The sequence below is a fragment of the Coptis chinensis genome, chromosome 5 (genome assembly GCF_015680905.1).
Source record: "Coptis chinensis isolate HL-2020 chromosome 5, ASM1568090v1, whole genome shotgun sequence".
Taxonomy (NCBI): Eukaryota; Viridiplantae; Streptophyta; class Magnoliopsida; order Ranunculales; family Ranunculaceae; genus Coptis; species Coptis chinensis.
The window spans coordinates 78,764,658-78,775,409 of NC_141460.1; the positions used below are offsets into that span (position 1 = coordinate 78,764,658).

General features: G+C 38.7%; 1 protein-coding gene across 1 annotated transcript; it reads left to right on the forward strand.

The window, feature by feature from the left end:
* The first annotated feature begins 8,467 nt into the window (after positions 1–8,467).
* LOC147499097 (multiple organellar RNA editing factor 3, mitochondrial-like) lies at positions 8,468–9,945 on the forward strand. The gene is given in 5 exon segments (XM_086559098.1): positions 8,468–8,913; positions 8,981–9,078; positions 9,160–9,225; positions 9,322–9,404; positions 9,406–9,945. Coding segments are annotated over 5 exon segments (900 nt in total). The 5' UTR covers positions 8,468–8,581; the 3' UTR covers positions 9,727–9,945.
* The last annotated feature ends 807 nt before the right edge of the window (positions 9,946–10,752 follow it).

A 10,752-nucleotide genomic window follows, 5' to 3' on the forward strand; every position in this document is an offset into this window, starting at 1 on the left:
TAGAAACATAATCTACCGCGACGAGGATATAAAGATAACCAAAGGAAGGTGGAAAAGGACCCATGAAGTCTATACCCCACACATCAAAAAGTTCAACAACCAAAATAGGGGAAAGAGGCATCATGTTCCTATGGGAAATATTACCCGTACGCTGACATCGATCACATCCTAAACAAAACTCATGTGCATCTCTAAAGAGAGTAGCCAATAAAACCACACTTGCAAAACCTTAGCGGTAGCCTTCTTAGGACCAAAGTGACCACCACATGCACGGTCATGGCAAAAGGAGAGAATACTTCTGAAACTTCGCTCTCCTAACACATCTCCTAATAATATTATCGGGCATGATTTAAACAAGTATGGGTCATCCCGTAAAAATACTTAACCTCGAGAAGAAAAACTTAGATTTATCTTGTTTTTCTCGATGAGAAGGAAACCGACCTATAACAAGATAATTAACAATATCTGCATACCAAGGCAAGGGAGACATCAAAAAGTTGCTTTCATCGGGGAAGGACTCATTCAAAGGCAAAAGACTAGTAGAAGACTTACTATGCTATAAGCCTGGAAACAATTGGTTCGCTTCCCGTTCTAGACCACTTTTATCCCTAATCTCAATGTCAAACTCTTTGTAATAAGAGGACCCAACGAATAAAGGCGCTTTTAGCATCCTTTTTAGAAAGAAGATACTTCCAAAGTTCGAATGATCGAGAAACACGACAACCTTAGACCACATGAGATAAAGACCTAAACTTGTCTAAAGCAAACCTGATAGCTAACAACTCCTTTTCGGTTGTAGTGTAATTCATTTGGGCATCATTAAAGAGTTCGATTTCGCGTAATAAATTACATGGGGCAATTTATCAAACCGTTGACCTAAAAGCGATGATAGCATAATCCGGCCATCACACATTAACTTTCAAAGGCACACTCCAATCGGTGGTTGTATGATAGGAGGCGGTAGTCAATAAATGCTTAAGCTTCTCAAAAGCTTTCAAACAATCGTCATCAAAGACAAAATCGGCGTCCCTTACCAAGTAAATTGCATAAGGGGACGAAATCTTGCTAAAGTCCTTAATGAATCGCTATAAAATCCAAAGATGACCTAAAAAGACCTAATATCTTTCCGCGATCTTAGGTGGTGGAAGACTAGAAATGACATCAATTTTTGCCTTATCAACCTCGATGCCTTTACTAGAAATGATATGACCGAAAACAATACCTGTTGAACCATAAAATGACATTTCTCCCGATTGAACACAGTTCTTCTCCTTGCACCTAATTAATACTAATTCCAAATGGTGCAAACCCTCAAATCAAAAGAATCACCAAATACGAGAAGTCATCCATAAACACCTCGAAACCTCTACCATGTCGGAAAAATGCTAAGCATGCATCTGCGGAAGGTACCAGTGCGTTACATAACCCAAAATGGCATACGACGGTGAGGCAAAGTTCCAAAAGGACAAGTAAAAGTAGTCTTTTCTTGATCCTCCGGTGTAATACATATTTGGTAATAACCGAATAACCATCGAGAAAACATATATCGCGATGACCAAATTTAACCGTTCGAAAGCATCCGTCAATAAAAGGAAGAGGAAAGTGATCTTTCCTAGTGGCTAGATTCAACTTACGATAGTCAATACAAAACGCCACCCGGTAGTCATATACGGTGGGAACTAACTTCGCCATTCGCATTCTTAACTACCGTAATACCGGACTTCTTAGGGACAACCCGAACCGGACTCACCCATTGACTATCGGAGATGGGATAAATGATACCCCATCTAACAACTTAAGAACCTCGGCTCTCACTTACCTCTCATGTTGGGATTAAGCCGCCTCTCGAACTCACGGGTTGGTTTAGCATTATCCTCAGATGAATATGATGCATCAATCGATGGGGTGATCCCGGCTTAATATCGTGATAGTCCACCCTAGAGCTGTTTTATGGTCTCTAAGAACCCTAATCAACTTACCCTCTTGTTCACTATCGAGATTAGGCCTTGATAATAACGTGCAAGGTCTCAACAGCCCCAAAAAGACATATTTAAGAGTATCCGGTAATGGTTTCAACTCGAGCTTAGGAGGACTATCTATGGAAGAAACCGGTTTGGGCTTCGGAAGGAGAAAGAGGTTCTACCTTGGTTTTCCACTTATTAAGATCTAAGATCGGGTAGCATCAAGCAAAGCATTAACTTCACAAATAGAACTCTCCACATCAAAATTACCACCAAAATGAGCTAAACAAGACTCAAGAGGTCATCGAATAACTTCTAAGAAAGTCTTATGGACCACGGACTTCAATAAGATTAACTTCCCAAATCATCGGGCTCGGGGGTTGTTGACCCACATTAAACACGTTAAGCTCGGTAGTCATATTACCAAAAGAAAGTTTCAACACTCCATTCACGGCGGCTTAATGATAGCATTAGATGTGGCGAAGAATGGGCGACTAAGATAACGGAATGTGGTGCTTAGGGTCCCGAATGTGTATGTATCTAGAAACAATAAAATCAACGGGGAAATAAAACTTGTCAACCTGAATCAAAACATCCTCAATAATACCCGTGGAACTCTCCGCACCTATCCGCTAATTGAAGAGTAATGGTGGTGGGTTTTAACTTACCAAGACCAAGGCGTAAATAAACCGAAAGTAGAGGCAACAAATTAACACTAGCCCCTAAATCTAGCAATGCCTTCTCAATCATATGATCACACCACCACGCAAGAAATAGTAGGGCATCCGGATCTCTAAACTTAGGCGGGGTTTGGTTTTGGATAATGGAGCTCACTTGTTCGGTAAGGAAGCTTTCTTGTGCACATTCAACTTACGTTTACGTGTGCACAAATCCTTAAGAAACTTGGCATAAGAAGGAACTTGTTTTATGGCATCAAGTAATGGAATGTTGATTTGAACTTGTTTTAAACGACTCCATCATCTCACTCAAATTAGAACCTTTCTTAGCGATCTAACCGTTGGGGAAAAGGAGCTTTTGGTATATAAGAAGGTATAGGACTAGATGCGCATTGGAGTAGGAGGTTCTAAGCTCTCCTTGGAAGTATTAATTAGTAGTCCCACTTACGCCATTCTCCTCCCTTACAATCTCTATGGGATCGGGTCCAACCTCACCATCCTTAGGTACCTCAACCCTATTATCAACCCGTTTACCACTCCCAAGAATAGTAATAGACTTGGCTTGCTCCCGGTGGTTCCGCGGTTCAAGTTAGAACCTATTTCAAATTGTCCCTAGGATTAGCTACCGGTTGACTAGGAAACTTACCCTTGTCCCTCTCATTCAAAGTATTAGCAATTTGACCAATTTGAACTTCCAACTTCCTAAGGGCTTGAAAGATTCTCCCGAGTAGCCGTTTGGTAACTTTCGTAAACCGGCTGTTGGGTTGTTTCACGGAATTTCATGGTGGTGCGTGCTAATTGAGCCATAGTTTCTTCTAGGTGGCGAGCTTAGGTGGTTGGGGTGTATATTGTTGCACGGGGTTTGTATTACTAAGCTGGACCACCATGTATACCACTTGGACCAAGATAGGTTGGGGTGGTTACGCCACCCGTGGTTATCACGTGATTAGAAAACGGATTATTGCACGGCTTTTGGTGTGAATTAAAAGCATTAACTTCAGCGTTGATGCGGGGCAATTATCAATCACGTGATCAAGACTATCGCCTGAACAAACAACCGGGGTCTCAACATTATTAACTCGAAATGAGATTTTGTCTCCTTTTCTACCTCAAGAGCCTCGACTCTTCTAACTAAAGGCGGTATTTTGGCATTCGAGTCAAAAATCTTTATCAACGTGAAACATAACATTCTTTGTAGTACTACTAGCCACCTTCTTAGCTCACGACTAGTTTCCCGTTGTTGGACCTTTTCGTGAACGTCTTAAAAGCGACCATGCATCATCCACGCCTTATCACGTAAATCTCCATTACTTTCGTGGTCTCAATCATAGCGCTTGGAGCTAAAATCAAGACCACTTCATAGAGAATGCGTATAAGTCTACCCTTCTAGGCCATGGTTTAGGACATTAATGCGGAAGAGAGTGTCCTTGAACCTCTCCATACACTTCCATAATGACTCTCCATCGACTTGCAAAAGATGATAAATTTTTCTAAAAGCGGTTGCCTTATGATTAGGGAAAAATTCTTTAAGAACACAATGCATAATCTTTCCCATGTAGTTATGGAATTAGATGGAAGGGTGTGAAACCAACTTTTAAACTTTCTCCTTAAGGGAAAAAGGGAATAACTTCCGACTTTATAGCCTCATTTCATCGCTAAAATCATGAAGTTTCACAAATCCACAAATATCTTCAAACTCCGCTTACATGAAGATATGGATCTTCCTCGTCTGTACCCTAAACTTAGGAAGAAGCCCAAGTAGATTAGGCTTTAACTTCGAAATTATTAGCATTGGTCGATTGGAGGACGATCAAGACGGTCGAGTTGTCTAGTAGGATATATGAATTCCTTAATGGACTGGAGGTACTTGACAACAATGTCATTATTATTGTCGGTCGTATGTCGGCAAAAATTGGTGTATTCTGGAGGCAAAGGTTATAGGTATCTCTAACTTCGGCGAGATTTCTAATCCTCCTATGGAGTGTCCGCTCAATTTAAAATCAAATAGTGCTAACTTCGGATTATTGGATCGAGTCTCGATCATAAACCACTTCTAAAACCTAAGACTCTAATAAATGATGCAACGATGCTCACACAAACAATATCAAACAAATATTTCAACCCAGTTGAATTTTTAAATATTCTTTAATATATTTGCTCCTAAACCCAAATAACCACGATTCCCGGTTCTTGTGCAAAAGCACCGCCACTCGATCCACGGTGTCAAAAGAGCTTTCTAATGAAATGGGCTAAAACCTCATTCTAATCTGAAGATGCCTAAAAATTTTGGTGAAAGGTGACTTAACATTCCTAAATGCAAGAAACAATAAAACAAACAAAACACTAAAACAAACAAAATTCAACCCACAAAAGGAAAGACGCGTACCTCGAGCGCCGGGGGCTACTTGCGCCGAGGGACGACAAGCAAGAAACTTCACAAAGTCCACAACAAAATCACGACTATCAACCTTGTAAGAAGAAATCTTTGCTTAACTATCCGCAAAAATAACTAAAATTAAACACGTAAACTACGAAATTAATATAACTACACGACTAAACTTAAACTACTTAATCACGATAAATAAGACTTTAAAACTTCGATTGTGCCACTTCTGATCGGCGTGGCCAAAAAACTTGATAGAAAATTAGTGAGGTCTAAATTAATAGACTAATCTAACCCTAATTAAACCGCAGCGGCGGTATCGTTGAAAATAGTTATGCGTAAAGCGGGTTTAGATCCCACGGGGGATTCTACTTTCGAGACAATTGAATACTAAAAATATTACCTAACCTAATTGAACAATATTTGTTTTATGGAAGTTTGAGTTACTATTAACTAAAATTAACTAATTACTACGAAAAGCAATAAATTAAATGGATTAACTATTAACGAAGAAAACAACAAGGCATTCGAATCCACCCTACCGTTGTAGATTATCCTAGTTTAATTAATTTTAAAGTTCTCTTTTAATCTGAAGAAGAGCATGAGGGAAAGGTAACCGCTTGCTTGCTTTCGAAGATGTGGCGTGTAATTCTTAAACAATTCTAACAAATCGTATTAATTGAATTTCAAAGAAACAGGACATAAACCCCTAGCAAAAATTGTCTTTTACAAAGACAACTTCTCCACGGGTTTAAATAAACTTTAGAACCCGAAAGCGATATCAACAGAAACTTAATCCAACAATTGACTAGTCTAGACATGGATTAAACATGCAGGATATAATCAATGATAGAATTTCTACAGAAATCAGATAATTCAATTAATTATTTACTGTAAACTTAAGTCAGAGAACAATAACCCAATTAAACTTAGAAAACCTACGCAAATCTAGGGCTTCATCTAAGCCCTAGCTTTGAATTTAGCTAGACATGATAAGTAGAACAGTAAAAACAGAAAAGAATAAACCCATTGATAAATCCAATAGAGTACTGCGGCTGGTTTATCTTCTTCTGCTCCTTCGTTCCAGCTCAAAGTCTCGGCCTCTGCCCCTTCAATGCGCGCCCTTGCTGTGCTGTTTTTCCAGCGCTCTCGACCTGTATTTCTGTGTTGTCCGGCCCCCTCCCTTCACTGTTTCTCTCTTGTTTATATAATGGATTGGTTATGACAGTGTTTGACTTCGAATGGGATTCGAAGTCGGTGGCGAGAGGTTCGGGTTTGGATCAGTTTTAGTCGAAGTCGGTCTTTGTTTTGTGAGAAAGATAGATGGTAGTGATCCCGTGGCAGCTAGGTACTAATGTGGGATTTAATGATTGGTTATTGGCTGATTTTGGAAGGTCGAAATTAGAGGGATTGGTTTCTCTGTTCTTGCGAATTTGAATTGGAGAAGGAAACTGTTTGATTCGGTGGTGCAAGGTGCAACATAGTTAATTAGCAAGGCATCACAAACTAATGGCCTGGTGGGTTGCGGGCTCTAAAGGGTATATGGGCTGGTGCTATGAAGTGGGTAGGTGCACATGGTTCGGTCTTTAATCCTTGGTCCACCCCTTTGCTGGTTATGTAAGCTAATGTGCCATCACTAATTTCGCTCCATATTTAGCCATGTGACTTTAGCCATGTGACTTTAAGCTCATGACCACATGCATTTTCGCTCCATTCAAATACTTGAGGCCAAATGTTTAAGGACCAACCTTAGGTCAAAACTAGAGAGTGCAGGTCACGTGCTAAATTAAATTTCGTCTTCACGTGTATTCACCAAATATTCATATCCATAGTTTTGTTTCTCTATTACTGATCACCAAATCCAATGCACGCAAACAATATCTTGACCATCCTGGGATACCTCCACTGAACTAGATCAACGTACACATACTAATATCTTCGAATCTCGACAGTTTGAACACTTTTAATCAAGTTAACTCTAACGATCGCAAAAATCACTAAAATCACACTAACTAAATCAAACAGATAAAATAACTGGACTAACTAATATAAAATTGAGCGTAAATATATAGCATTTACGTGCTTATCATTCTCCATACTAGTTTTGCTTTATATATAAATCAAAGTGCAAATTCTTCTTATAGGCCAGTTTGAGATGTTATGGTTTGGAAACATTGGATGGTTACAAAACTGTTTCCCAATATGTTACTCTTCATGTATAGGGTGTAGAAGGGTGGTGTTGGATATCCATCAAACACCATCCAACACCACCCCCTAACCTTTGGATTTAGCTTATGAGATAGCAAATTCTAGGACTTATAAGGTGTGGGTTGTTTAATAGTGTGGAATAAGAGTGTTGCATCATTATTAAAGTCAACAAATGCGGCTGGACTTTTAGTGGACTTCGGTTGGGTTTTTTTTGTCGGACTTTTAATGAGTTTCGATAGGAGTTTTTTTAGTAGGGGAGGGGGCGAATGCATGCACATTTGTTAGGCGTCGGTAAAGGCGACGATATCATCTTGTCGACCGCGAGCAAATACTAGTATCTAAAATGAAGACGAAAGCATGAGCTACAACTTTGGATGTTTATGTGGAAAACCTAAAATTTTGGAAAGGTAAAAATTATAAGTTTTAACCTAGAATCTCAACATTGTTCCTTTTAAGTTATAATGGAAGGGTAAGTATGGGTTTAGAGCATTCCCAATACAAGTCAATATTTTCCCCCTCTTATCATCTCCACGTAGGTAGTATTTTCCCCTCTTATCACCATTTTGGTGAAAAACAAGGTGAAGAGCTGCCCAATGCAAATGTGAAAAATAATCTCAAACGGGATGTTGGATTCCGTCTGGAGACTTTTTGATTGAGACGGAATGTAATATCTCGTCTGGTATTTTGTTTAAAGTTAAAAAAAAATGAAAAAACACGCGAGACGGAATGAAACATTCTGTCCGAAAAAAAAAAACCCATTTTTTTAAAAAAAATACACACGAGACGGAATTCAACATTCCATCCGAAGTTTACAAATCAGCCACTATCTCGGTTGAAGATTTCACCCTGGGAATGACTTGGGAAAATAGTCACCATCTTTTTCACCTCTGCATTGGGCACTGGTTTTGTACCAAAAGGAGGTGAAAATTTTCACATCCCCTTCTTTTTCACTTGCATTGGGAATGCTCTTGAGATAGTGGCTGACTTGTGAACTTCGGATGGGATGTTGGATTCCGTCTCGCATGATTTTTCGATTTTTTTTTGTTTTTTTAAAAAAATTTAAGACGGGATGTTTCATTCCGTTCGGAGCGTTTTTTTTCGATTTTTACGACTAGACGGAATCTAATATCCCGTCCGAGATTAAAATTCACCTTTGCATTGGGCAGCTTTACTTTGTTTTTCACCAAAACGGTGATAAAAGGGAGAAAATATTGACTTGCATTGGGAATGCTGTTTTGGAAAAAAAAAAACTTTCTTCATGTAATCATGATAATTTCACCCATGGGTACACTGAGTAAACTCCCCAGAAGAAAAAGAGTAGAAACCTTGAAACCCTGATTTGATTTTTCACGATGGCGCTCATAGCAACAAGAAGATCACTCACAACACTGATTACACGAACACGAACTTTGGCGGTTTCAATCCTTAACAAGAACCAAAACATGATTCATGATTCAAGAAAGATCCCATCAACACCCCGGTTCAAAACATCTGGGTCGGGTTACTCACCATTAAATGACCCATCACCAAATTGGAGTAACAGACCACCTAAAGAAACTATTCTTCTAGATGGTTGTGATTATGAACATTGGCTTATTGTTATGGAATTTCCAGCTCCGTCCAAACCTTCTGAAGATGAAATGGTTCAGTCTTATGTCAGCACTCTTTCTTCTGTTCTTGGAAGGTAAAAATACTAATTATTATTTCTTTTTTTTACAAGCTTTCGTTTTTTAGATATTATTTTTTTTTAGTGAAGAGGAGGCAAAGAAGAAGATTTATTCTGTTTGTACAACGACTTATACTGGTTTTGGTGCATTGATATCGGAAGAGCTTTCGCATAAAGTTAAAGGTAAATGGAGTTTTTGAGTTTTGAAATTTGATATTTGTCAATTTTTTTAATTGGTTGGTTTTGTTTGGATGTTGTTGATAGCTTTGCCTGGTGTACTTTGGGTGTTGCCTGATTCGTATCTCGATGTTCCCAATAAGGATTATGGAGGTGGCTGTTTATTAAATGAAATTTTAATTTGGTTTTTAGGGTTTAATAGATTGAAATGTTTTGAAATGGTTTTTTGGTTTTTGGGATTTTTGTTAGGGGATTTATTTGAAGATGGGAAAGTGATACGTAGGCCTCAGTATCATTACGACCAGAGGCAACCAGCTGGTCACAGGTCTAGATCCTCGGTATGATAGGCGTCGGGAAACAATGCAAAATGACAGGAGAGGTCCAATGCAAAGAAGCAATCAAGGGCCTGCTGCTCAATATCCAAATCAAGGGCCTGCTTCTCAACATCGAATCAAGAGCCTGCTGCTCAATATGCTAATCAAGGACCTGCTTCTCAATATGATAATCAAGGACCTGCTTCTCAACCAGCTGCAATGGGTGGTCAGAATTCACTTAACACTGGAGAAAGAGTACCTTATCCCAATCAAGGAAATTATTCCCAGGGTGGTGCCTGAGTATCTATGGCTGAAGTACGAGTCAAACTTTGACAAATGAATTGAGGTTTGTAGGAATTGTTGTTTTAGAGTTTTAAAATGAACTTGGTTCTCTTGAATGAACAAGAATATTATGTCTACTATCTATTTAGAGGTGAGGAATGTGCATGTTTATCAAATATCATTTTGTGTCGAAGTTCTTACAAGTGAGAGCAAACTGCGGTTTCATTGCATCTCCGCATTGGCATTATAAAGATGGAATGATATGAAACTTATCCACATCTCATAGTTGCAAGTAACCTATGATTCCCTGAAGCGTAATATTACTTGTATATTTGTAGTCCTAATGCAGGCTTAGTTTGTGTATTTTCAACATGATTACATATTTGTTGAACTTAGTTTGTGTATTTATAACCTGATTACATATTTGTTGAACTTTTAATGTTGTGCCGTTCTGACTTAGTAGAACTATCAACTATCATAATTTTTTGCTTGGTACTACCTTGTGATCCATTGATATGGCCATTGGTATACCATTTGGATTATGGTAAAGCCCGTGTTACTTTTTTATGTGGTTTCTATTATTTAAGGTAGTGGTGTCTATACATGTACATGTCACGTATATTTAGGTTTTAGAGAAAAGAGGAAAGGAAAACAAGCTTGATTAGAAATAGTGATTTAGGGCTAGCAGATTGAGACATTGAAGCAATGGGAGAGGACATTAATCAAGATCAAAGAAAGGGAATCGACTTTAGGTGCAAGAGAGGCTGTTATGCCTTTTAGGTACCTATTAGGGAGTAGTAGGAGTTATATAGTTGTCGTAAAATAGAATTCATGAGAGTCAGAGATGATGGTCTACTTGAATTAGAGGCAAAAAGTTGAAAAATAAGGATGGTACAATCTATGACAGAACAGTGGCTGGTAGGAGTGTAACGACTTAAATAGGAATATGCAGTTGGAGCAACTGTTTAAAAATTTGGCATGGTGATGTTGGAGAAATCAATGAGCCACAGCTTATGTTTCAGCCTTTCAGGGCTCAAAGCTTTTCAAGAAATCAAGTTTAAGGAAAGTTTGGAAATCTCTGGAA